The 27,343-nt window shown below is 49.4% G+C and overlaps 1 protein-coding gene and 1 long non-coding RNA gene across 8 annotated transcripts in view; one reads left to right on the top strand and one right to left on the bottom strand.

The window, feature by feature from the left end:
- The window catches only part of LOC123851749 (uncharacterized), a 118,159-nt gene that overhangs the window by 13,378 nt on the left and 77,438 nt on the right, over positions 1–27,343 (top strand). For 2 of the 4 annotated variants that reach the window (XR_010405829.1, XR_010405831.1), the window contains exons 1-2: positions 14,073–14,431; positions 15,833–15,938. This is a non-coding gene — a long non-coding RNA (uncharacterized LOC123851749). Of the gene's footprint in view, positions 1–14,072; positions 14,432–15,832; positions 15,939–19,673; positions 20,100–27,343 lie in introns of those variants that run through there. The other 2 variants (XR_010405830.1, XR_006792695.3) reach the window with 2 other exon arrangements.
- On the bottom strand, positions 128–13,779 carry TGIF2 (TGFB induced factor homeobox 2). Of its 4 annotated transcripts, none has more exons than XM_045885716.3 (3): positions 13,605–13,779; positions 9,915–10,140; positions 128–2,848 (listed from the first exon to the last, which is right to left on the bottom strand). In XM_045885716.3, exons 2-3 carry the CDS (start codon positions 10,104–10,106, stop codon positions 2,327–2,329), a joined length of 714 nt encoding a protein of 237 aa, XP_045741672.1. In that variant the 5' UTR covers positions 10,107–10,140; positions 13,605–13,779; the 3' UTR covers positions 128–2,326. The 4 variants fall into 4 exon arrangements, with proteins under 4 accessions (XP_045741672.1, XP_045741673.1, XP_064429203.1 ...); XM_045885717.3 differs by having other exon boundaries at positions 13,698–13,769; XM_064573133.1 differs by lacking the exon at positions 13,605–13,779 and adding an exon at positions 12,740–13,120.

Here is a 27,343-nt window from a genome sequence, read left to right as displayed (position 1 = left end):
CAGGTGGCTGCTAGAGGGGGGAAACGATAAAGCCCTGTAAGAACTCAGCAACTGCCCCACCTCCAGATGGGGCCCAGGGTCACTGTGGGTCAGTCTGTTTCTGCTTTAAAAAACAAAACAAAACAAAAACCAAAAACAACTTTATTTGACGAAAGACAAAAACAAAAGTTATTTACAGTAGTTTTTTTGCTCAAATAATTCAACGGGATAACTGTGCTTCTCCTCCAGGTTTATCTCCCAACCAAACCAAGTGGAGGCTGCACCACCCCCAGCCTCCCCATCTTGCACAAGAGGGGGAATGCCAACCAGAATTCAGCAGCATGGCTCCTCACCCCTCACCACCTCTTCCAACAGTCATACCAGACCTGGGCTCACAGACATGGGTGGGGTGGAACAGGCTGGGCAAACAGCAACTTCAACTAATCTTGAAGCTGCTATGTTCTTTCTTCCCCAGCTGGGCCTCAGGAGGGTGAGGATCCCTGATCCCCCTGGGACATGCAAGGATGGGCGGGGTGGCAAAAGAGAGAGCCTAGGAAACTTGCCCACTCACAGAGAGCAAAGCTCCCATTCCTTAAAAAGCTAATCCCTATTCCCACAACAGTGGGTAGGCCAAGCCACTGAGAAGTCAGGTAGCCTCCCTGAAGTCTTCAGGGATCATCCCAGAAAGGACAGAACACACATTGCTGCCTTTCTCCCGGCCAGGCCCACCCATGTCAGTCAACCTCCAGGAATCTCCCCCTTGTGCCAGGAATCTCCCCCTTGTGCCTTACTTGGCAACTTCAGGAAACTACAGGCAGGGGGCTCCTGACCTGTCTTTTGGCCCAGTAACAATGCTTTCAGAACAAAAATATTTTGGCTAATAGTAACCTAGGATTAGTGTTTCTTAGGATATATAAAGATGGGGTGTATTGCTGTCGAATGCTGTCAGCAATGAGACAGCAAAATAAAAAATGGGGAGGAGGGAGAAGAGTAAGACCAACTGTGATCTATTTCACTGTGAAGTTCAGGGCAGAGGCCTCTGCAACTCCAATTTAGAGAAAGGTGCAACACAAAGACACAGCGAACAGGCTTCCTAACCGATTTCCAGCCCCAGCCTCCGTAGAAGGCAGCTCCTCAGCAGCCGGGGGCACATTCCCTGCTTCTTCCAGGAATAGGTTCTTGCCACCATCGTGGGAAAAACTGCCCATTTGAGTCAGCTACAAGGGCTTCCTGACCAGTAGGTGGCTCACTTCTCTCCAAGTAGGAGCTACTGGCAGCTTTTGACATTCTGATCCCACTAATCCAAGTTCTTAAAGGAATTCAAAACTCAGGCTGCAGGGCCAAGCTTTCAAAGATAAAGAGGGGAAAACATTAAAGAGAGGAAAAAAAAAAAACACCAAAACCCAAAAACCCACTTCCTTGGTCTAACTTAACTTCCCCTGTCCCCCAAAACATAGTAAAAACAAAAATTAAAAAAACAAAACAAAAAAAACGAACAAACCAAACCAAAAACCACCTCTCTGGTTTTATCCTTCTCTGCTCTGCGCTTAGAAGGTTTGGTCAGATTCTGTGTTGGACCCTTTCTATTCTTAAGAAGGCTTTGTTCCCTTCTGTGCCTGATGCAGAAAAGCCAAAGCCCAAAAAGGTTTTTTTTTTTTTTGTAAATCAAACCAAGAATAAAACCACCATTTGGAATTTTGCAGAGATTTAGATGGTCCCCCAAATAAAAATACTCCTTCCTTGTAAAACACTCACCAATTGCAGTGGTGCAGAATTCCCAGTTCATCAGATTCCCTCACGCAACACACTCTCACTCCCCACACCTGGGCTAACTACTCCCATTAATGCAAACCCCAGCAAAAAGGGAAAAATAAACAGTTTAGTGAAAACCTAAACATTCAACTGGAGTCAGTTCTGTTACATCTGCTGGGTTCCTCTTGTCTTTTGTTCACACTTACGAACTTGGGACTGTCCACACTTGGCTTAACAAAAAGAGGCCCAGCTGTGGGGCATAGGTCTGAAAGTGGCAGGTTTCCTGTGCCCAGCCTAGGAAAGCAGGCTGGAAGAAAGGTGTCCTCGGAATCCTCTGGAGAAGCAGCAGCAGCACCATGCCTATCTCCGATCTCAATCTCATCACTGAGGAGGCCTGGAGAAACGGCAGTTAGCAGAGAGGTCCCCGTCACAGTGCAGCGATACCAGCTGGCATCTTCCTGCTGAAGACCTCTGGACAGAGGAGATGACCCCGATGTTTGGCAGTGATCCAAAGAAAGCCCTCTGTATGAAAAGGAACCAAAACAGAGACCCCGGACAGCTGGCTCGAGCCTCGAGCACCCTTCTTGGCAGATGCCTACTTGGGGTTTTCGGAGACTAAGGGGATAGGAGTGTGCAGTAAGGGGGGCGATGGGTCCTGCTGCTTCTGAAGCTCCATCTCAGCAGCCCTCTGTAGCGCCACCTCCACCAGCAGCTGGAAGCTACTGAAGTCTTCCTTGTCCTGCTCTGGGGGTGTGGGCGGTGGCGTGTTGAAGAGTCCACCTGTGGGGCTTCCAGCTTCAGCTCTGGTCAGGAGGGTGAGTGTGTTGCCAGGGGTCACCAAGGGCTTCGGAGGCTCTGGCTCCCCTTGTGGGAAGGGGGCCGCTGGCTTTTCCCCCTGGCCTGAGTGGAGTGGCATGGAGCACACAGACAAGGAGAGCACGCTGGTGGGGGCTGGTACAGACACAGCCAGCACCGAGGGGCTGCTGCCTCGGGGGAGGGCCACATCTGAGGCCTTACCCCCGCGGCGGGAGATGGTGAACTGATTGGGGTCTTTGCCATCCTTCCGAAGCATGTCTGGGAGAAGGCGCCGCCGGGCGTTGATGAACCAGTTACATATCTGGAATGCACAGAAGAGGCCGTGATCAGTTCACTCAGTCAAAACCAGCTATGAAGCACCTATGTTCCTGGCCCCAGAAACACAGCAGTAAACAACACAGACATGATCCCACCCTTCAGACAAGTTCATGTTGGGAAGAGAGAGTTAAATCCTACAAATGAGTATAAAATTACAACCAGTGGTGGGGACAATAATGGGAAGACCCAATCTAGTCTTTGTGGACTCAGGGTAGAACTGACAGCAGGCAGGCCTGATCCCACTAGGCCAGAACACCACGGCAAACCACTAAAGGGCCTAAACAGTGGTTTGTTGGACCTTCATACCTTGCACACTGTAGGTCCGTCTCCTGTCCCTCTCTCTTCTCCCTGTTTACCAACAGATACTTACAGAGCATGCACCAGCTGCTGCAGAGGGCAAAGACAGCAGCCCTCTCCCCCTCACCTCCTATGTGATGGGATATCGGGAACTGTGTGGGCTGCAGTAATGCCTAATGTTCCTCCACTGTTTGCTGAATGGATCAAGGCCCAGCTCTCCTTAGGGCTCCTGTACCAGTTTCTACCCCTGCTTATCACCTCTCTTGGCCCATTCCCAGGGCAAGCCCTTGGGTGCCATCTTTCTATGGAGTCTGTCTCTATCTAGCCAAAGGGACAGCTACCTATGGCAGGAGCTGGTGCCTGGAGTTGTCCTGGCTCCTAGCTCAGCAGGCTGTGAAAGCTCCTCTTCAGGGCAGAGCCAGAGCCTTCTTGTGGCTTCTCTTCCTCTCCATTCCAGGGGTTCTCGTTTATTCCTCTTCATCCCTAGGGTCTTTCCAGTACAACCACACACACACACACCAGCAGGCATCAGCAGACACTGGCTGAGCTGAATACTGGCTAAGGTTGCAGGGGAGTCCCAGAGAGAGGTAGGGCTGAACAGCTGGGTGAGGCAAAGGAAAGGGACTCAACACCTCTGATACTAAGTACTATGCCAGCCACCTCACTTGCATTTTGTTTCATCTGTATACAAGCCTGAAAGGTTGTGAGCAGTGTCCCCAAAGTACTAAGGAGGGAACTGAACTCTTAAAGGATGAAAGAACGTTCCCAAAGTCACACAGGCTCTGAGTGTAGAGCTGGGATCCAAACCCAGGTCTTCTGGCTTGAGGGCCCCTAACTGCTGTTCTGTGCTTTGCTATGTCTTAGCAAACAGGTGGAACTGACAACCGAATAATCATGACCATAATCCTAAAAGTGAATCCTTGTTGAACACAAAACATACCAAGTGCTGTTCTGAACACTTCCCATCTAATTACTCATTTAATCTTCAACAACTTATGAGACAGGTACTGTGATGATCACTTTATTTGAACCGGTGATGAAACAGAGGCCCTGATCAGAGACTTGCTCAAGGTCACCAGTTCAAAGGCTGGGCTCTGTCCCAGGCAACCCCCACTGCCAGGTGAAGAGAAAAGACTGAAGCCTTTTCTGCTCGCTCGGATGCTTCCACTCCTGCATCCTGCAGCTGCCTCACCAGCTACCTGTGCTACCGGGGAACACTGCGCCTGCTCACCTTAGCTCTGTGCGCAGGGAAAACAGGTCACAGTGACCTGGTTCGAGTGAAGTAGGGATGAGAATTTCTGTTGAGAAAGCAGGCTTGGGGAGGGGAGCCTAGGCATTTATTAGCAGCTGTGTGGGCACCTAGCCCCTAGCTGCGCCTCCCATCTTGGCTTAGAATTCTGGGAAGAGCAGGGTAGAAAAGCACCCCACCCCCCAAACACATATATTCTCCCACATGCTCACCCTGGTCCACAGAATATCTGGCAGCCTACTGTCTGTTTTGTCTTCTCGTCCGCTAGAAATGCACAGCTGAGGGGGGCCAGGCAAGGGCGGGAGGCCTGCGTGCGCCACTAGGGCCAGCTGTGGTATCAGGCGGTCAGGAATTTCTGTAGCCCCTTCAGCTGCCCGCCGCCCCATGTCCGAGTCAGGAAAAGGGCACGTGATCTGCCCCCACTCAAGGTCCTTGGGGAGGTGGTGGGGAGAATGCCAAGGTGAATTCTGTGACTGATACGGCACAACACAGGCTGGGTGCCTGAAAGCCTGTCTCTACCCCAAAATGGCCCTATGTGAGCGGTTGCTGTCCGGCCAGTACTTTTTATCAGTGGCTGAGATGAAGAATGTGGGAGGAATTGCTGTGGCAAACGGGCATGGGAGGGGCACCAGGAAGCTGATGAAGGCCAGGAGGATCAGAGCAGGGCCTTTGAAGAAGGCTGACCCACACGTGCTTTAATTTTAATGTCTTTTCAGCTGTGAAAGACAGAAGCGAAAGAAGGGAGCGAAGTGAAGGCACGGAAAGACCTTTCCCAAACATCACTGGACCTCCACTTGTGTTGTGACCACCCATACCCAGGTGCTCTCAAAAGCAACTGGCTGTATTAGAATCACCTTGACGGTGACTTAAAAAAATAGTTATCTCTTGGGGGTGCTTGGCTGGCTCAGTCAGTGGAGCGTGCAACTCTTGATCTCAGGGTTGTGGGTTCGAGCCCGGTGTTGGGTGTGATTGCGTACAAATAAAAAATCTTAAAAAAAAAAAACCCCAAAAAACTCTCCCATCTGCTCTATAGATCCAGTGGGAGTGGGGTGGAGTCAGGAATGTGTGTTTTTAAACAAGCTCAAGAGTTCTGCTGCTCAGACTTAGGAACCAATGGTTTAACCCGCTCACCCCCACCCCCGTCCCGCTTTGGGAGAGTCTTCTCTCAGGTAACTGCATCTGAATGGAGCCCTAAAGGACTTGAAGGAATGGGGAGCTCAGGTGACACCACATTGGTAATTAACTACATTGAATTCTTAGTCCATTAAACATTGTCTTCCCTCCCTACAGGACGCTACCCAGAAGGCAGAGATAGTGCCTGCTCTACCGCTGTGTTTCCAGCACATAGCTCTGGGCCTGGCACCGCGCATACCCCCAATCAGTATGAGAGTGAAAGAATGGGGCCCGAACCCTCCCTGCCACGCTTACCTTCCCTCCCCAACAGGCAGCCAGCCCTTGAGAACAGTTAAAAACCACAGCAATAAAGTGGGCTCAAAGGGTGTCACAGGGACCCGTGAAAACCCTTCACAAATGACTTTTTTTGGTCTTACCCTCCTGACTGCCTAGCCCCAGGCGAGTACCAGCAAACCAGTTAGTTAAATGACTCATTGACTTGCTAATGAGATTGCTCTTGGGCCAGTTAAAGGAGACAATCAAAAGAGCTGTCCCCAGGGAGAGAGAAAACAAGCTTGGCAAAATGCTGATGCATGATGAAGCCAGGTGATTGGTTCCAGGAGTGCATTATAATATTCTCTTTTGTGGATATTTGCAAAGTTCTTAATAAACAGTGAAATTTTAAAAATTACAGGAAAGAAAGCTGCCTCCAGGGACTTAGGCCAATTTTTCCAGACTGAGGAGCTACCGCATTTCTTTAGAGGTCCTGCCTGTTGACATTTCCCACACTTCCTCATTTTATATCAATTCAACAATTATTTACCGAGCACCTACCAGATACCAGGCATTGAGCTAAACACTTGGCATATAGTGATAAGTAAGCCTCGGCTTCTGGAGTTTAGTGTGTTCTAAAAAGCAGCTACAGTCCATTGTCCAAATGCTGACCCAGACCTGGTACTGTGAGAGCGCACAGTTCCTCTGAGGGTGGAGGGTCTCCCTGGTCAGGAGTGCGAACGAAGTGGTCTGGGGTACTGATTAGTGTGGCATGAGTATGGGGGACGGGGCAGGGATGAGGCCCAGTATGCAGATAGGGACACGTGATATTGTCATTAGGTTGGCAGGAATCACTGAAGGGTTTTTAATCGTGGAGTAACAAGTGGTAAGACAATGATAGGCTGGACCAGGGTAGGAAAGCCACATTCCAGAAATATTTAAGGGGTGAATGCATAGGAATTGGTGACTGATCAAATGAACTGAGAAAGGGCAATCAAGGGGCACCCCTTCGAAAGGGAAGGAGCCAGCTTGGAGAAGTCATCCATTACCAACTGAGAAACCTGAGGTGCCTGTGAGACCTCCAAGCAGAGGTAGACGGTTGGGAGGCCATGTGGGATTCATGGTATAGTTTCCACCCAGGGCCACATGGTCCCCACTGCTGGTTAGCTCTCAGCATGACTCTAGAGCAGGGTGGCCAACACCAGAACCCTTCCCATCAGGGCAGGCCAGGATCCAGCTGGCCCTTCCTCAGAAGTCTCTAGCAACAAATCCTTGCTCCAGACCAACATTTCTCTAAGTGGAATCAGAGCTATATCACCCTAGAGATCCACTAGTTCTCAGAAGAATGTCTGAGCTTTATGTCTCCATTCTGATCTTGAGGAGGAGCACAGTGGCCTCTGGGAACCCAGACTTGCTCAACTCGAGTCAGTGTCTGTGTCAATATTGCGCAGTACAGCCCAGTCAGCAAAGCATCATCCCCATCCACCATTTTATATTAATGCAGGTAGATGGAATCTCATGGATTTTACATTTACTTTGGAAAACTGGTTATTTTACAATTTATAAGAGCAAAAGCAAGAAGTTGTTGTTTTTTTAACCCAGTTTTATGTTTAGATGTGCTTAAGTGACGTGATCATAAAAATATTTCAAGTCAGCATGTTGGAGGGGAGGCGGGCCCATGAAAAATAACTTAAGAGAAACCGGCACATCACTCAGTTCTAGGAAGCAGTTCCCTGACAAAAAGCAATTCCAATACAGTGTGGCAGCACAGGTAGGAGGTGCACCAGGAACACAGAGTAGTGGCCTCAGACCTAGTCCAAGAATGCTCTCATGAGGAAATGCTTACATGGAGTGAGTCAGGTTCAGAAAAGTCAGGAAGAAGCCCAGAGAGAAGGTCCGAAGGGTCACAAGACTCGGGGACAGGAAGAACTGAGAGATGAGGCTGGTAAGCTCCTGAGTTTGGACTCTATGCAGAGGACAGTGGGGTCCATGGAGTGTGTAACACCATCAGACTTGTACTTTTGTGTTCAAGAGAATGGACTGAGGGAGCAGAGTTAGATGGCATGCTGTCCAATTCATGAACTGCTTAATAAAGCCCATTAAAAAAAAAAAAAAAGCGAGAGGATAGAATGGACTTGAGGGAAAAAGGCTGGAGGCAGAAGACCAGCAAAGAGCCCATCTAGGTGATCCCGGTTCTCAGGCTTAAGCCTTTGGCTTGTGTTGTTCTGCATCCTATGAGTTCAAGTCCACCTCTTCTGGGAGGCCTGTTGAGGCTCCAGGCTGGCTTGGAAACCCTGCCTGGGTCTCTGCTGCCTTCTGTCCCAGCAAGTGATTACTTTTTACAAACACTAATGGCTAGGTCTTCTCCGCTTTCCCATCCTGGACTACACACCTTGAGGGTAGGAATGTGTCTGGTTCCTCTCTGAGACCTCAACTCTAGCTGGGAGTGCTTGGTACACTGTGAGATGCTAGACACTGCTAGACACCCGGGGTCAGTCCAAGACCTCTGATCTAGGAGAGATGAGGATGACAAGAGCAGAAACACCCACTCTGTGCTCACCTTGCCGTGAGCCTTGAATCTTTCTTCTCTATCCCTCCTCCTTACATACTATGAAAGTACCACAATCATCTCCTTTTTTTAGAGGAAACACAAGGCTCAGGGAGAGGCACTGGACCTGGCCAATGTCCAGGCTTCTTCTTGTGGAGAAGATGGGATCTGAGTCAGGTTCTGTAACTCTGGAGCCTTTCTCGCAGACAAGACTCCCATTAACCACTGCCCAGCAAGTATAAAGTCAGGTGAGAGGAGTTCTGAGGGCTGAATACTCAGCGTGGAGGCAACGTGGAAGAGGGATGGGAGCTGGGAAGACAAGGGAGGTTCCGAGTGGGGTAAGGGAATGAGGGAGAGTTAGCACCATAGACTGAAATAAGGAATCTATTAAAGGCTAGGAAAAGACAGAGCTGGAACCGGTAGCAGAGGGGCTTGTGGTAGAGGCTTAGCCGGCTCATGAAGGGAGCACTGGGGGCTTGTGGGGCAGGGGATAGGCCTTCGCTAGGCTGGGGGCCTGCTCTGTGTCTCCCAGGTAGATGAGAGCCAAATTGGAGGCAAGTCATTGGTAGTCTAGGGTGTCCTGCCTAGCACCATGAAAACAGAACAAAACACCTATAGGTCAGCAGTTGGGGCAGTTCAAAGGAGATAATACCTTGTGCTCTGACAAAAAGTGGACAAGAGATCTTCAGGTATGCTCACGTGCATGGTTTACAAAGCACTTTCCTTTCTTTCTTTTAAAAAAATATTTTATTTATCTATTTTTAGAGAGAGTGCGGGGGTGGGAGTGTGGGCATGGGACAGAGGAGGGAGAGGGACAAGCAGACTCCATGCTGAGCGCGGAGCCTGATGTGGGGCTCGATCCCAGGATCCTGAGATCATGACCTGAGCCTAAATGAAGAGTCAGACGCTCAACCAACTGAGCCACCCAGGCACTCCATCTTTTCTTTTCTTTTTTTTTTAAGATTTTATTTTTAAGTAATCTCTACACCCAATATAGGATGCGAATTCACAACCCCAAGATCAAGAGTCACATGCTCCACTGACTGAGCCAGCCAGGTGCCCCCAAACACTTTCACATCCAGTTCAGAAACTGCTCCTTAACAACAATTCAGTCAGGCAGGGGAGGATTCGAACCCCCCACTTTACAGGTGGAGAAATCAAGATGTAGACCATTGCTCCTATGTTGCAGAACTGGGTTTTGAACCCAGAACCTCTGAATTCTGCCCTTTCCTTGGCCATGATCCCAACTCATTTTTCTAACTACACTGCAGACCACCAGCTGCCCTTCTGCAACCAAGTCACTATCCCAACACTGCTCTGGGGCTGGGGGCTGAATTCCAAACACTCGATGCCTTCTCGCCTTCCCAAGGCCTCCACGGTTAACGACACCAAGACGTTAATAACGGTGCCTTGCCTCTTCAGAAGTCTCCCAAATCTAGCTGCAGTGACCTCACGTCGTTGTCTTCCCTTGAGGCAGGGAGAGTGGCCATTCTCACGTGGCCACACGGTGTATCAGGGACAGGGCTTAGAGAGGCCTAGAAGCCAGGTCTCCTGCTACCTGCTCCTTACCTGCAGCACCGACAGGTTGGTCTGTCCGGAAAGGCTCAGCTTCTCCTGCTCCGAGGGGTAGGCGTTGTAGCGGTGTACGTACAGCCAGTCCCGGAGGATCTTCACCGATTCCTTGGGCAGGTTGCCTCGGCGCTTCCTCTTGCCTGCGAGGGAGAGGATGCCTTCCTCCTCACCCAGGTCACTGTCTGACATGGTGTCTAGGGGCTAGGCTGGACCTTGGGCAAGCCTGGGACAAGTGACAAAGGGGATGGGGACATTATTACCATGCACGGCCTCTCCCCCTTTCCCTGTCTCCAAACACACCATTATTAGAGCCTGGGACACCACAATGGAGGAAGAGCAAATCGAAGTCTCAGGCCATAGCTTAGCCTGGGCAACCCAGAAGGGAAGGGTCTGAGATGCCTTCATTTTATGCGGCCGGTCAGTAGAGGACTACTGACATAAATGGCAGCTCATTAATAAGCAGTACCAGGCTAGAACCACAGCTACCCCTGGGGTCTGTTTTCCATGCTCTGTACTGAGCACTTCACACTTCCTATCTCACTTGATCCTCACAAAGTCCTTGTAAGACAGATACTACTGTTACCATCATTTTATAGATGAGAAAATCAAGGCCCAGAGAGAAAGCCACCTAACTTAGACAGTTAGCATGTGACCCAGTAATTTCACTCCTAGACATCTACCAAAGAGAAATGAAAACGTGTGTTCACACAAAACCTGGAACACAAATGTTTATAGAGACATGATTCATAATAGCCAAAAGGTGGAAACAACCCAAGTGTCCATCAGTGGAGGAATGTAAACAAAATGTAGTCCATCCATATGGTAGAATATTATTTGGCCATAAAAAGAAGCTAAGTCCTGATCCATGCTACACTGTGGATGAACCTTGAAAATATGCTAAGTAAAAGAAGCAGGTCACAAAAAACACGTATGATTCCATTTTAATGAAATATTTAGAATGGGCTGAGGAGGGGAATAGAAGGGTGACAGCTAAAAGGTATGGAGTTTCTTTTTGAGGTGATAAAAATGTTCTAAAATTGACTGTGGTGGTGGTTACGTAGTTGTGAAAATACTAAAACCACTCGTTTGTTTGCTTTAAATGGGTAAGTTGTATGATATGTGAGCTACATCTCAATAAAGCTGTTATGAAAAAACAGCTTTATTGATAAAGCTGGATAGGGTATGGAAACAAGGTTTGGACCAAGGTTTGCCACCACCAACAACTGACCTTCCCCAGCCCCACCAAACTCTATTGCATCTTGCCTCCCAGGTCTGGAAAGTCTATTAATCACCATGGTCCTACAGCAATCCATGTAACATTTACTGTACCCACTACCCTGCAGAGGGTGTTGAGTCATCCCTACTGGTTGTCTCAGACATTCTCTTTTGTCATCTAGCCCCTGGCCTGGTCCATGAATCAATTCCTCAAAAATCCGGATAAATGAGCAGGTTGGGCTCTGGTTCTCTCATCTTGGCTGTGTGACTTTGGCAAGTGTGCTCTTTCCTTTCTGGGCTTGAGACCCCTCTTCACCTGTCAAACGAAGGAAGGGGTTTCCCTAAACAACCCAACTCAGTTGCTCATCCCCCTGACAAACTTCTGGTTCACACATGCAAAAGAGGTTTACATTTTAAAACCAAAAGTTCCAGGGCAAGCTAATGCCAGAATCTCAAGGCTCCTCCCTCCTCAGCCTTTTAACAGCTACCCAGCAGGCTGGGCCAACAGACTCTGGCATCTCCCAGGTTTTGTTTCCTCGACTTGGGCCTGAGCCCAGATATCTGGGCTGGCTGGGCCAGGCTTTCGAGGGAAGGGTCTCACCCTCCCAGCCAGGCCACCTGGAGGTGAGACAGGCCTTGGTTAGAGGTGCCACTCCTCAGAGAACACCAACAACAGGCTGCTTTCTGAGGTCAGGTTTCTGGGGCTTAGCTGGCCAGGGCAGTTGGGATCTGGGCTCGGGGATGCAGTCCTGGCAGGCTACGAGAAGTTTACTCAGGGTTATCTGTATAAACTCCACCCTGGCTACCAGCCAAGTCCCAGGCTGCAGGGTTCCTGAGGTGGCCCATGGAGATGACCCCTCAGCCTCCACACACCTCTCTCCACCATGGTGTCCTGCACTCCAGCCAGCTTACAACGGGGGAGGTTTCCCACATACACACCCCACACTCACACCCAGACACAGACAGACTGACAGACACACGCCCTCACCACCAGGCAACTCTGTAACAGTGCTCGGATAGCAGGCACCAACCCACCGCTTAGCTCCTGGAACCACCATGGTTTTCACCGACAAACACAGCACACACACAGCTTACAGATCCCACGTCTAGCACGAACAACTGGTACCCACGAAACCAGCCCAATTCCTGGATATACGCCTACCCACAAACTCCAACCGGCCCGCCCACCCGCGATCTCTCAGACTGAGGAAACTCCAAACGTCATCACAGCATCGATCAATTCTTACCCCAACTAGCCTGTGGCAGCACCCTCACGACACGACACCCGGTGCACCCTGCTACACACTCCACGACGCCGGCCTGCAGCCAGTCGCGCACGAACTTTCTGACAACTCCCCCAGCTCCTCCCGACACTCCCCCGGGCCGCGCACTCACGGTGCATTCCCAGCAGTTCACACAAAGCGCGCAGCCTCCCCCGCGGCCCAGACCTAGTCGGAGCACATGGCTCCCGGGGCGGCGGGGAATCGGCCTGCGCTCGGGGCGCCCGCACCCCTCAGCCCCCTACCCCGCGCCAGACTCGGCGCCCCAGCTCCCCCGCCGGCCCGCAACGCGGGTGGGGCGGGGGCTCTGGAAGAAAGAAAACTCACGTGTCTGTCCCGGGGCAGGAAAAAGTTTGGTTCCCACCCCCTTCCCCCGCCGCTTGGCGCTGGCTGACTCTTCGGGGCGCGGGGCTGGCCGAGCCTGCGCGCTCGGCTTTGTGCTCCGAACTCGGCCCGGAGGGGGAGGGGAGGGGGCTGGGCTCCCACCTCCGCACCGCCCCCCCCCCAAGCCCTGCGCCCAGACTCCATGTTGGCCGCCCCCTACCCCGGAGACTGCGCGCTTCCCCCGCGGGAGGCTCGGCTCACGCTCGGCCTGCCTGAGGGTCCCGGCGCGCACAAACTTTCTTCGGGTCGCCGGCCCCACGCGCCCCGCTTCCTTGGCCGCCTGGGAGTGACAGATGCCTCCGAGACAGACTTTCCTTTGTTCCAAAGGAAAGGGGAACTCGCGCGGGCTCCCCAGCCCCCCAGCCCCGGGCCCTTCCCGCTGCCCCCACCCGCAGCTGTCACTCTCGGCGGCCCCCTCCTCGGCTCGGCCGCGGGGGGGGGCGGGGGGGGTGAGGCTGCTGGCGGTTAGCAACGTGCACTTTTTTAAACCAAACAAACCCGCCCCCCGCGCGCTCACCCCGGCCCGGAGCAGGGGCGGCCCTCTCACGGGCTAGGATCGTAGGGAGATGGGCCCCCCAGAAGGGCCCCGAAAGAGCTTTCAACTGGGGGGGGCGGTGGGACATTCCCCCCACCGGCCCTCGCCCGCCCCCAGCAGTCGCGGCTCACAAAACACCAGAGCTCACACACACCCACAATCGCACGCGCCAGGACGACGCCCCCTCCCCCGCCCGGCCGAGAAAAAGAAACTTTCCAAGTTGTCCGCGCGCCCCCCGCCCGCCTCTGTCCCACTCCTGCGCCTCTCACTGACTTTTCCGAGCGGCTTTTCCGTCCACGCGGCCCCTGGCTCGGTCCCGGGCGTCCCGGCAGGGGGCGGGGGGCGCCGGGGGAGCGCGGCGCGTACCTGCCGGGCCTGACACTCGGCCTGACAGCTCGCGGCTGGAAAGCACCTCGCGGCCTGACGTCAGATCCCCTCTCCTCCCCCCCGCGCTTTCCTCGCCCTCCCCCACCCGCCCGGAGGGAGAAAACAAACTTTGTGCGGAGCGCGGCGAGCTACGCCCACCCCCCGCGGGGCGGGCCGACGGCGGCCAGGGGCTTCGTCCCGCCCACCGCGCCCGGAGGGGGCGGGGCCGGGAGGGCACCTTCTTCCTGCGCCCACCCCCACCCTCAGGAATGCCACATGGCCTCCGAAGAGGAGCGGTGGGAACCCAGAGTCGGGAGAGTCCGCTTGGGGGCAGGAAGTGGCCCGTTCCTCCTCTCGGAGAGCGTTTCCGGAGCGCCTACTGTGTGCTCCGCGCCCGCACTGGGGGCCGTTACCGAGGGGAGAAATAATGCAGACTAACGTTTGTGAGAGCGCTCCCTCCACCAGATCTCCCGCCGGCGGTGTGGTGGTTCCCACTGCACCAAGAGGAAACTGAGGCCCAGTTAGCCCGGGGATTTACCCCGGCTGGGGAGGACCGGGTTCTGAATGCGACGCCTCTTCTGCCCTCAGCGGCCGCTAGAGTCGGGTAGAAGGCTGCCTCGGACACAGCCCCAAAGCACGCAGCTCCTGGGTCTAGAACACAAGTGGCGGCCAGAGGTAAAAGCAGCGCTTGAGGAGTGTTCCCAACCACACAGCGACGCGGAGCGGGGCCCTCGGTGTGTACCATCCCATCCAGTCCTTGGGTTATGGGCTTGGTGCTGTTACATACCCGCTCCAGGTGTAGCCCCGAGCCGCAGAGGCTCTAGGCTTGCTTCTTGTCACCCAGCCAACCAGTGTCGTTCAGCCCAGGTGGGCCCGCCAGTGGCGCGCAGCCCTCACCGCGCTGAGGCCGACCGCCTGACTGGAAACGCCCGGAGCCCGTCTCTGGAGGCTCACCGCGCTCAACTCCAGGAATGTTTCCTTCGGTCTTCGCCAGCCGTGCCCGCACTCTCGTCCCTGCCCTTTGCTCTGTGCCACAATGTGAAGTACCCGGTGACCAGCCCCCCTCGGCTTCCCCACCAGACTTTGTGTCCCCAGAGCGCGGCCGCACACAGCCGAAAACCGGCCGAGGCCTTTCCTGGGCCTCTGGTGCCTCATCCGGGCCCAGCTACCTAGGACCCTTGAGCGGCCTTGAAAAGGCTTTTGGTCCTAATTGCGCTTCAGCAGTGGAGAAATCTGAAAATAAAAATCGAGGTTTTTTCCAAACAGGCCTTAAGCCAATCAGAATGCTGATTAAATGATCGTGAGGGTGCACCTGGGCTCCCGATTGAAGCCAGACTTCCCTGCAACCGCTTAGAACCTAGTTGGCCACGTTGTCCTCCTCACAGCAGCACCCAAAATGTCCGTGCCACTGCCCAACGCCCACCATTTCACAGATGCGGAGACTGAGGCCCAGTGTGGAGGCCCCAAATGATCTCTTGGGGAAGTGGTGCTCTGTCTTAGAGAAGAGAGGCTTGGGGAGTCTTAGGGTAAAGGTAAAACTACTGGGTCCTGGTCACTACTAGGCTCAAAGATATTTGTGGGGCAGGGACCTTCAGGAAGGGGAGGGGTGTCTGGAAGGGGAAACGGGTGCATCCAGGTGAGTCTGGAGCTGACTCTGTCCCCAGCACTCAGTGCCAGGCATTGTGGTCCAGTGCATGAGAGCCAGACTCTGCCATTTGGGGGAAGCCACTGGGGACCTGGGCTACAGCCCAGAGACCTCCCTGCAAATTCTGCCGCCCCCGCGCCAGGGCTTCCGAGGTTTGTGCTAGGTGAGGTGCTCGGGGCAAACAGAAGTCACTAGCTCCCTCCTCTCACAGCTGGGCCACCTGGGAGCTGGATAACAAAGCAGCTTCAGGAGCCCCTCCCAGACTTCCTGGAGGGGGAGGGGAAGGGCTGGGATGTAAAAGGAGGCTGGGAGTGTGTCAGGATTGCACATTGTAAACATTCCCCAGGTAAAGCCTAAATACCAGTGGACTATGAGAATTGCCATGTGAAGTTTTTCAACTAGTAAGTATCAGAATTTAAAATGCATGCGTTCTCTCAGCCAGTAAGTCCACTTCCAGGAATCCATGCTTATACAAGATTGTTCTTTGCAGCGCTGTTCATTCTGGTGGAAGATTGCCGACAACTACATACCCCTGACCAGGTGCTGACTTCTTACAGCACCTCTGGGACCTCCGTACAGCAGGGTGTTGTAATGGGGTAAGTCTGCACACTAACCTAGGGGATGGCCAAGATATATGTATTGTGACAATTTGCAGTATCCCAGCACAAGGCGTTTTGGATGTTCTTGATACCTTTATGGGAAAGCCTTTAATAACTGGGACTTGCCTGATAATGAAGCTGGAGTCCTGACTCCTGGGACAGATCTGGGGTGGGGTCTGGATGGGAAGGACAGGTAGGTGTGGCGTCAGCCCCTAGACTCACCTGGTTGCCTCCAGTGGGCCATTTTAGGAAAAGCCCCAGGAACTCAAGACCCCTCAGGCCAGAAAAGGGACTGGATAGGTTGCGTAAGGCAACTCCTGCTTCTGTATTGGAAAACCCAAATTAGAGGCTGCTGCCGATGGGGCTCCCTGTTCATTGTGCTTGTTTCTGGTGAACTTGGTTATCACATAGGTTCAAATGAATGTCATGTAAGTCCACTTTCATAAAAAGAAAAAAAAAAGCCGTTGCCCTTTTTACCTGGGATTGATGGAAGTGGGGTAAGGGACCAGTATTCACCTGGAGCCAAGAGGAGCCAAGGCTAGATCTGGTAGCATAAAGGAAATGGGGTTCTGTGGGTTCTGTGGGGTGGAGGGGAAGAGTCCAGAAAAGGCCAGGGTCAGTGAGTAATTCAGGAAACGGTGGAATCAGTCAGCTGGTCGGGCCTTGAAGGCCAGGGTACAAAGTTTGGATTTGGTGTTGTGGGCAGTAGGGAGCCTTGCGGATTTCTGAGACCTGCTGAGGAGAGATAGGAAGTGATTGGCGGTAGGGTGATCAGGTGAGGCAGCTCTGGGTAATTGAGGCCAAAATGATGGAGGCCTGTCTCTGAGGTCTAGGATATTTGTGGCTCTCTTCTGTGAGGTTCAGTATTCTCATCTAATGTGGATTTCAGCTTATCAACATCTTCTTTTTTAAAAGATTTGTCATATTCTGCTGATCATTCACAATTTGCTTAGCTTTCTCCAAGTTTGAGGTATTCACTCATCTAATTTTTGAGTGCTTAGTGTTTGACAGGCTGTGCGCTTGAAGCTGGGGAACCCACTGCCTGGGTTGTCAGGAATGGTTTGGGCAACAGTGCCGGTTGGTGAAAGGGGTATGGGGTTTGGGATTTGGAGCTACTAGCCAGATGATGTAGGCAAATCGTCCAAACCCTTTGAGCCTTCCTTTTCTCATCTGTGGAAACATCTGGATTTGGTGAGGGCCAAAGAAAATAACGGCTGTGAAAACCCTTTGTGAATTATGTTCAGTGCATCTAGAAGAGCAGATCCTGTTATCAGAGTGTCTTAGCTCTGTAGTGTCTGTGTGTCAGTTGACAATATGAGTTCCAGTTTCTTCTTCATCTGACAAATGAGAGGGTTGGACATGTTAATCCTAAAGGTCTCTTCCTTTGGCATTCTACCATCTAGGCTTAAATGATTTTTTTTTTTTAAGATTTTATTTATTTGATGGAGAGAGAGAGAACACAAGCGGTGGGGGGTGGGGGGGGTGCAGCAGAGTCTCTCTGCTGAGCAGGGAGCCTGATGCAGAGATTTTGATTTTTGATTTTGAAAGCTATATATATATATAAATGCTTGTTTGCCCACAGCTTTTTAAATTTTTATCTTTGCTGGTTTAAGTGCTATGGAGTATTATCTGAAAGTTGTATATGTCTGCATGACTTTCCTAACAGGCCAGGCTAATCTTTGTTCTAGCTAATCTTCGTTATCTGATTTTCTTCCTGTGCAAACAGTTTGCATCAAAGGGATATTTCAGATGGGTCCAAGTCGTAGCATTATAACTCAGGGGTGTTGGTGTGGCTGGGATGTGGCAGTGACCTACAAGTAGGGATACCACTGTCTCTTCTCTTAATGCCCTCTGGCTTCTAGACAAAGATAAAGAGTGTTGTGCTTTTAATTTGGGGATTAAGAAAATCACTTTTGATTTTCTGGTAGTCCGCTCCTCTACCTGTGAGCCACTGGGTATGGCACCTCCAATCATGGCTACAGAAGTCAGCCAGGTAGAGTTGGCTGTTGTGGGGCCTGAGAGACTTAATAACTGTATTTTTCTTCATTTCTTTTATTAGGGTCTGTGTGATAGGATAGATGAGGATCAGATCCATTTGGCATAGTTTCATTTTTTATATGTGGGTATTTTCTTCTCCTGGAGTATTATTTTTTCTTTTCTTTCTTTCTTTCTTTTTTTTTTTTTTTTGAGGTTTTTCTTTTTTCTTTTTTTTCTTTATGTTATGTTAATCACCATACATTACATCATTAGTTTTTGATGTAGTGTTCCATGATTCATTATTTGCATATAATACCCAGTGCTCCATGCAGAACGTGCCCTCTTTAATACCCATCACCAGGCTAACCCATCCCCCCACCCCCCTCCCCTCTAGAACCCTCAGTTTGTTTCTCAGAGTCCATAGTCTCTCATGGTTTGTCTCCCCATCTGATTTCCCCCCCTTCATTTTTCCCTTCCTGCTGTCTTCTCTTTTTTCTTTTTTTAAAGATTTTATTTATTTATTTGAGAGAGAGAGAAAGTGAGAGCGAGTGAGCACGAGTGGGGTGAGTGGCAGAGGGAGAAGCAGACTCCATGCTGAGCAGGGAGCCCAACACGGGACTCGATCCCAGGACCCTGGGATCATGACCTGAGCTGAAGGCAGTCGCTTAACTGACTGAGCCACCCAGGCGCCTTTTTTTTTTTTTTTTTTTTTTAACATATAATGTATTATTTGTTTCAGAGGTACAGGTCTGTGATTCAACAGTTTTACACAATTCACAATGCTCACCATAGCACACACACTCCCCCAATGTCTATCACCCAGCCACCCTTATTTTTTCTTTTTAAAGATTATTTATTTGAGAGAGAGAGAGCATGAGCGCGGCGGAGAGGGGGAGCCAGAGGGAGAGAGAATCTCAAGCAGACTCCCCACTGAGTGTAGAGCCTACTGAGGGGCTCGATGAAGGGCTCAATCTCACCATCTGGAGATCATGACCTGAGCCGAAACTAAGAGTTGGATGCTTAACTGACTGAGCCACCCAGGCACCCCTGGAGTATGTTTTTTAATTCCAAAAGCAATATGCTGTGTTAATTAGGGCAAGTTAATCAATGCAGGAGGCCTATAGAGACAAAGTGAATAACTCCCCCCCTCATTCCCACCTTCTAGCACTAGCAATGCTAACCCGCATGTATCCTTTCTCCGCTTTCTCCACGTGCAAATACATACACACATCCTGAGAGGTGTTTTCTCTCTTCCAGGCTCTTACTTACATTCCTTACCCCTTCCCATTTCAACAGGGCTGCAATTAGCATTTTCTACATAAATATCTTAGCAATTTTGAGAATTTCCTGAAATAGATTCTCTGAAGTGGAATTACTGGGACAGATAGTAAGAATGGATATTTTTAGGGCGTAAGCCCGGTGCACTCTCCATAGCAGTGTTTGCCACAGGAGGTAGGAGGTGCTAGCAGTTTTGTGTGAATCTTCTTGGATGGCTGAAGAATAGCCTTTGGTTCTTTTAATCTGCATTTTTTTATTATTAGTGAGATTGAATATCTTAACATATCGTAACTGTTGGGCACTTGTCACTTGTGAATTATCTGCACATCTTTTTGAGTCTTGAGTTTCTTGCAAGCTCTTTTCAGTAGGAAGGATGCTTAACCCTTGTTTATTATATTTGCTGCAGGTAGGTTTTTTTTCCCCCCAAGATTATTGTTTGCCTTACATTTTTTCTTTTTTCTTTTTTTTTTTTTCAAGATTTTATTTATTTGTTTGACAGAGACACAGCGAGAGAGGGAATACAAGCAGGGGGAGTGGGAGAGGGAGAAGCAGGCTTCCCGCAGAGCGGGGAGCCCGATGCGGGGCTCGATCCCAGGACCCTGGGATCATGACCTGAGCCGAAGGCAGACGCTTAATGACTGAGCCACCCAGGCGCCCCTGCCTTACATGTTTTCTAAGGTGGGTTGTTTTTGTTCTGTTTATTATTATTTTTGTTCATTTATTTTTATTTCTTAAATTTTATTTTATTTAAGTTCAATTAATTAACATGTAGTGTATTATTAGTTTCAGAGGTAGAGGTCAGTGATCCATCAGTTGCATATAACACCCAGTGCTCATTACATGAAGTGCCCTCCTTAATGTCCATCACTCCCCATCCTCCCAAACCCCCCTCCCCTCTAGTAATCCTCAGTTTGTTTCATATAGTTAAGAGTCTCTTATGGTTTGTCTTCTTCTCTGATTTTGTCTTATTTTATTTTTCTCTCCCTTCCCCTATGATCCTCTGTTTTGTTTATTAAATTCCACATAAATGAAATCATATGATACTTGTCTTTTTCTGATTGACTTATTTCGCTTAGCATAATACCCTCTAGTTCCATCCACGTTGTTGCAAGTGGTAAGATTTCTTTTTTTTTTTTTTGATGGCTGAGTAATATTTCATTGTGTGTGTGTGTGTTTATACATATTGTGTGTATATACATACACACACACACACCAATCTTCTTTTTTTTTTAAGATTTTATTTATTTATTTGCGAGAGAGAGAATGAAAGACAGAGAGCATGAGAGGGAGGAGGGTCAGAGGGAGAAGCAGACTCCCCGCTGAGCAGGGAGCCCGATGCGGGACTCGATCCCGGGACTCCAGGATCATGACCTGAGCCAAAGGCAGACACTTAACCGACTGAGCCACCCAGGCGCCCACCAATCTTCTTTATCCATTCATCTGTCGATGGACATCTGGGCTCTTTCTATAGTTTGGCTGTTGTGGACATTGCTGCTATAAACATCAGGGTGCAGGTGCCCCTTCTGATCACTACATTTGTATCTTTCGGGTAAATACCTAGTAGTGCAATTGCTGGGTCTTAGGGTAGCTCTGTTTTTAACTTTTTGAGGAACCTCATATTGTTTTCCAGAGTGGCTGCACCAGCTTGCATTCCCACCAGCAGTTTAAGAGGGTTCCGCTTTCTCCACATCCTCACCAACATTTGTTGTTTTCTGACTTAATTTTAGCCATTCTGATTGGTGAGAGGTGGTATCTCATTGTGGTTTTGATGTGTATTTTCCTGAAGCCGACTGATTTTTTTTTTTTTTAAAGTAAACTCTTTGCCCCATGTGAGGCTCAAACTCACGACCCCGAGATTAAGAGTCGCACACTCTTACAACAGAGCCAGCCAGGCTCCCATTTTGTTTGTTTATGTTTAAACTTTTCACTTGGTCAAATGTCAGTCTTTGTGATATTGCCCATTGCTTTTGGGCTAGGAAAGAATACAAACAATCAAAGGATAATCACCTACACTTTTTGATTTTGTTCCTTCAAGGCCTAATTTTTAACATTTAACCCTTTACTGCATCTGGACTTGATTTTGGTTTACAGTGTGAGGCTAAGAATCCCAATAACTTTTTTTTCTGAATGGCATACCATTTCTTATCATCTTTCCCATCTTCTTGGATGTGTGATGTCACCTTTTCCAAGGCATTGAGTTTTTTTTTTTTTTTAAAGATTTTATTTATTTATTCATGGGAGACAGAGAGAGAGAGAGAAGCAGGCTCCCAAGGAGCAGGGAGCCCGATGTGGGACTCGATCCCAGGACCCTGGCATCATGACCTGAGCTGAAGGCAGACGCTTAACCATCTGAGCCACCCAGGCGCCCAAGGCATTGAGTTCTTACACTGTGTTTCATGGTATGTCTCAAGGAGAGAGTATCTTGAGATTACTATTTTGGAGGATGAAAAGACAGATTTCGGCCAGGGAAGGAAAGCCTTTGAATTTCTGTGATGGAAACAGATTCTCCTCCATGAAGCTAATGACTTTTTGCTTTAAGGATACTCACGCTTGTCTCTTCCAAAGCCCTGGAAGTGGTCATATGTTTCTATAAAATGTACAAAATTAAGAAGCCACTGGGTGGCTCAGTTGGTTAAGTGTGTGCCTTCGGCTCAGGTCATGATCCTAGGGTCCTGGGATCAAGCCCCACGTTGGACTCTCTGCTCAGCTGGGAGTCTGTTCCTCCCCCTGCTCCCCCGCTCCCCCACCCCGCTCATGCTCTCTCTCTCACTCTCCCTCAAATAAGTAAATAAAATCTTAAAAAAAATTTTTTTTTTTCATTGTAATATGACTTCCCTCCTCACTGTTCTCCTGTGAAGTGACCTCATGTTGGTCCTGGACCATTTTGTGGATCTGGCTAATGGTTGGGTTAGAATACACTCAGTTTGGTTTTATCTGTTTATGTGGTTTGCAGTCACTTCCACTAGTGGTTCGAGCATGTCTTGGTTTAGGAAAAGCTGCAGGAACAGGGGTAGTATCACAATGGAAAGGTGTCCTATAGCGTCTGCGCTAAAAGTGTGTAAGGAAGATAAACTAGGTTTGAAACATTTGGAGTCAGAAGCTGATCTATGGAAAATTCATCCAATCATAAAGACTGTAAATTTACAATAGAAGCAAGCCTCAGTTCTTACACTTATTAAAAGTGGAAGTTTTCTTCTGTCAAGAATGTACTCCATAATGCAGTGTGCACTGTTACAAATGTACATGTTAGAAGTAAGACTGAGTCATCCTTATTTTCTTTCTATAAAAGGATATTACTAGGGGCGCCTGAGTGGCTCAGTCGTTAAGCGTCTGCCTTCGGCTCAGGTCATGATCCCGGGGTTCTGGGATCAAGCCCTGAATGGGGCTCTCCCCTCAGCAGGAAGCCTGCTTCTCCCTCTCCCACTCTCCCTGCTTGTGTTCCCTGTCTTGCTGTCTCTCTGTCAAATAAATAAAATCTTAAAAAAAAAAAAAAAGACATTACAAAACCCTTCTCATATGAAGAACCATCAGAGTATATGGCCCCAGAAGTAGGAAAAAAGACTTACAGAGGTGTTTCAGGCAGTTAAAAAGAAAATGTTATTTTTCTGGATTTTGTGATGTTCGTGATATTTGTTTTTTTTTTAAGATTTTATTTATTTATTTGACAGACACAGTGAGAGAGGGAACACAAGTAGAGGGGAGTGGGAGAGGGAGAAGCAGGCTCCCCGCCGAGCAGGGAGCCCTATGCGGGGCTCGATCCCAGGACCTGGGATCATGACCTGAGCCGAAGGCAGACGCCTAACGACTGAGCCACCCAGGCGCCCCATTTTTAAAGATTTTTATTTATTTATTTGACACAGAGAGAGAGTGCGCACAAGCAGAGGGAACAGTGGAGGGAGAGGGAGAAGCAGGCCCCCTGCCGAGCAGGGAGCCTGATGCAGGGCTCAATCCCAGGACCCTGGGATCATGACCTGAGCCTAAGGCAGATGCTTAACTGACTGAGCCACCCAGGCGCCCTGTGATATTTGTTTTTAAAAACGTTGTATTTTCCTATAATTTTTCTCTCATTTTTGAAGAAATATTCACATTTGTTCCAATTTTGTATATTTTACATTCTTAGGGAAAGCCCCTCCCCCCATTCTGTAAGTTTTAGGTCACACAAAACATGGATCTGCCTTCAACCCTTGGGATGAATATTTTGGCAAAGTTAAAGCCTGATCCCTTCAGAAGATCTGGGTATAATTTGTCCCCTCTGGCCTTTTGGAAAATGAAATTTCTTGTACTTTACCCTAATTTTGACACTGAAATAAAACTTTTAAAAGAGGCCATTAAGTGAATGTTACTTCATGCCCTCTGTTCTTCACCTTGCCTTTTTCTTTTTTTAAAGATTTTATTTATTTCACAGAGAGAGACACACAGCGAGAGAGGGAACACAAGCAGGGGGAGTGGGAGAGGGAGAAGCAGGCTTCCTACTGAGCAGGGAGCCCGATGTGGGGCTCGAACCCAGGACCCTGGGATCATGACCTGAGCCGAAGGCAGACACTTAACGACTGAGCCACCCAGGCGCCCCCACCTTGCCTTTTTCAGTAGAGACCTTTCTCTTTGCACTTGAAGAGCTTCCTGGTTCTTTTCGGGAATTACCTCTTACCCTCTTTTATGGATTACATTTTGTTTATCCATTCATCCATCAGTAGATGCTTGGGTTCTTTCCACCTTTTGGCTGTTGTGAATACTGCCGCTGTGAACATGGTGTACAAATATCCGTTTGAGTCCCTGTTTTCAATTATTTTGGGTATATACCCAGAAGTTTCGTCGTATTTTGAAGGCATTACTCTGCTGTCTCTCAGCTTTCAGTATTGCAGTTGGGAAGTCCTGAGTCATTCTGAATACTGATGCTGTGTACCTGACCTACTTTTTCTTCTCTAGAAAGTTCTAGAATCTCCTCTCTTCCTTAGTGGACTGGAGTTTCTTGATGAAATGTCCTCACAGGGGTCCATTTTTCCCATTTTGCTGGGAGTTGAGTGGGGTATGAAAGCCCAGGGGCAGGTCTCCCCATTTCGTACTCTGAGTGCTATACCTCTCTGGCAGTGTTCCAAGAGCTGAGTGGAGCAAGAGGGTCAAGGTTCTGGACATCCTCAATGGTTAATACGTGGACATTTGTATAATCCATCTGTTGCTGGTACCTTCTGTCTCTTGTGCTCCGTGTCCACCTGTCCGGGGACCTTCTTCTACTCCCTCCTAAAAATATGTTTCTGATCTGCCAGGGTCTGTCCCCCATGAGGGGAGAGGGTGGGTATTGTAGGGAAGGGATCTAGGAAACTGCTTGTTGGAGTTTTTAAGCTGCTTTTTAAACCCTCTTCTACCAATCTTCCTACCACTAATTTCTGAGCCTTTTAAGGATTTTTTAGTGTAAATCAGGCTAAACTGTCACCTTTTCATATTGCCTGCTTGGTGTTGCTGTATGATAGTACTTGTCCATTTACTTTCCAGCCTCAAAAATTTCGTTGTGGTCCCCTCTTCCGTTCTGCTTTTTCTTGTGGGTTTTTGCATTTTGAAAGTGGAGTTTTAAGGAGTCAAGTTACATACTTGTGATAAATCCACCTGCTTCAACTTAAATTTTTTTTCCCCACATGGCTCCCCAGTGGTTCCAACTCCCTGTGTCAACTAGTCTGCCTTTCTCCCTTCGGTTTGAGGTGTCACCTTTATCCCTGTACCATATATGAAGTCCCATTTGTCTGTGTGTCCTATTAGTGCACTTTCTGTTCCACTTCAACAGATACTTCCTGAGCACATGCTGTGTGCCAGGCTCTGATCTAGGAACAGGGGGAAAGCGGGATATCAGGCAAAGCCCTCGCCTCGTGGAGATTACATTCTAATGAAGGGAAGCAGGCAGTAAGCAGATAATGTCAGAGATACTCAGAAGAAAAAGAAATCAGTGTACTGGCATAGAGAGTGAGAGGTTGAGCTACTGTGGATAAGTTGGTTAAAGGAACGCCATCTCAGGAGGTGACACTGACTAGAATCTTCAGTGAATTGGAAACTCCAGCTGCACGTGGATCTTTAGAGGGCTGTTGCCGGCAGAGGACATACCAAGGGCAGAGACCCTGAGACAGAAATGAGCTTTGGGGAAAAACAAGAGCAGTGTGGATTGTCAAATTGTCTGTTTTTCCCTTCCTTTCTGTCAGTTTCTGCCTCATATATTTTGGTGCTCTTGTCAGGTACAAATATGTTTAAAATGTTTCTGTCTTTCTGATGGATTGACCCTTTTGTCACTATAGAGTGTTTCTCTTTATCTCTAGTATTTTAAACCCAGTCACTCTGACTCCTAAATCCATATACTTAACCTCACACCAACTGCCCTGCCTCTCCAGGTGTGTCCTCAGGTGTTCTTCCAGCTCCTGTATTCTTAGCAGTTCCAGACTCACTCAGGTGTTCTTTGTCAGCCAGATCTTCCTATCCTGGGTCTTGATAAGACCAGCTGGAATTCTGTTCTCTACTCCAGGGAAGTCCCCCAGCCCTTCCCAAGATGCCTGCAGATTGCTAGACGTTCTCATTTGCCACCATCTTGGGCCCTGGAGCCTGCTTGCCTACATGCATACCCTGGTTCTGTAGAGTCTCCTCATGTCAGTCACTTTCCCCATCACCTCTCTCAGGGTCTCTCCCCTCAGTCTTCTCACGCCTCACCAAGGCTTGCTAACACATGTGGAGTAAGCCATTTACAGTCAGAGGGTGAGAGGGAAGGTGTACTTTACAGAAACACAGAGGACTCTGATTTCCACGTTCCCCATCCATGGGCATCCTCTGGTGGCCAGGCTGCTGAAGGATTTGTCATGGCCCAGCAGTACCCAGCCTTCTCTCACCTGCTCCGGGCTCTGGTCTCCCCTTCCCTCCATTTCGAGACCCTTCTTCCTTCTCCTCTCACCCGTTTCTTCTCTGAAGCAAAACCAGATCTCTTCCTCTGCCATCTGTAGAGCCATTTAATGGCTGCTTTTGTTTGTTTCTTTGGCTTCTCAAAGGTTGGGCACTATCTACTTTGGTCCAGCCCCTCGAGGGATTTCCCTAAACCCAGACTAACCTAAGAGTTCTGTGGGGCCAACAGTCAAGTCAGAGAATGTCTCACCTGGCTCTGCGTGCTGGGTTTATTGTCCTGACTTACAGCTGCGGTTGGCTAATATGTTGGCATTTCCTGGACGTTTTACTTATTTGTGGGAGCAGAATATTTGAAGCCAGGACTTTCTAGAAGAGTCTCAGAGATCTGTGATGCTGAATAAATCATCACACTTAGGCCCAAGGAGAGTCTACCAAGTGGTGGAACTAGTCCTCAAGCCCTGGCCTAGGACGTACCCTGGCCCTTGCTTGGGTGTAGCCTGGGTCATTGCCTTCCCCTTCCTGAGCCCAGCTTCCCGTATGGGAAGCGGGAATAACAGCACTCTCTCCTTACAAGCCTGTCGTGAGAGAGAAATGGTAAAATGCTTATACCATGCTCTGCCTAACGCTTGGGAAACAGTAAGGGCAAGTTGCACCAAGAAAATTTTTACTAGTTACATTTTATGACTTCCTACGGTTTTCTGATCTGTGTTTCATAAATCAATGTGTGTGTGTGTGTGTGTGTGTGTGTTTCATGTGGGAAACACAGGCTTCTGTAGGAAATCAGATCAATAACAAGAGAATACTTAATTTTTTTTTTCATTTTTTTAAAGATTTTATTTATCTGAGAGAGGTAGCGAGAGAGTATGAGCTGGAGGAGGGGCAGAGGGAGAAGCAGACTCCCCGCCGAGCAGGGAGCCCGATGCGGGACTCGATCCCGGGACTCCAGGATCATGACCTGAGCCAAAGGCAGTCGCTTAACCAACTGAGCCACCCAGGCGCCCGAGAATACTTAATTTTTGCATGGAATAGCAGGAGGCACTGCTGAGAAAGCGGTCATTTTTTGGTAGAGAACGAAGTGTGTGTCCACACACTAAGCGGTGTAGGAATGTCCATAGCCACCTTATGCATGGTAGCCCCAAAATGTAAGCTGCCCGGATAGGCATCAGCTGGTGAAAGGAAAAGAAACTGTTATATTCGTGCGATGGAATACTTAACTACTCGCCAATGAAAGAGAACTACAGATACGTGCAGCGATGTGAATGAGTCTCACAAATATG

The sequence above is a fragment of the Mirounga angustirostris genome, unplaced genomic scaffold (genome assembly GCF_029215605.1).
Source record: "Mirounga angustirostris isolate CCGP_5_RB_7025 unplaced genomic scaffold, mMirAng1.0.hap1 SCAF_10, whole genome shotgun sequence".
In the NCBI taxonomy this organism is placed as follows: domain Eukaryota; kingdom Metazoa; phylum Chordata; class Mammalia; order Carnivora; family Phocidae; genus Mirounga; species Mirounga angustirostris.
The sequence above is the reverse complement of the archived record's forward strand: the minus strand, read 5'-3'. Positions and strand labels throughout refer to the sequence as shown.

What these genes read in the sequence shown, in the direction of transcription:
- TGIF2 (XM_045885716.3), bottom strand. Translation starts at nt 10,106, where the DNA reads ATGTCAGACAGTGACCTGGGTGAGGAGGAAGGCATCCTCTCCCTCGCA. An exon ending in CCAACCTGTCGGTGCTGCAG is followed by an intron (nt 2,849 to 9,914) that starts GTAAGGAGCAGG and finishes TGTGCATTCCAG; the next exon opens with ATATGTAACTGGTTCATCAA.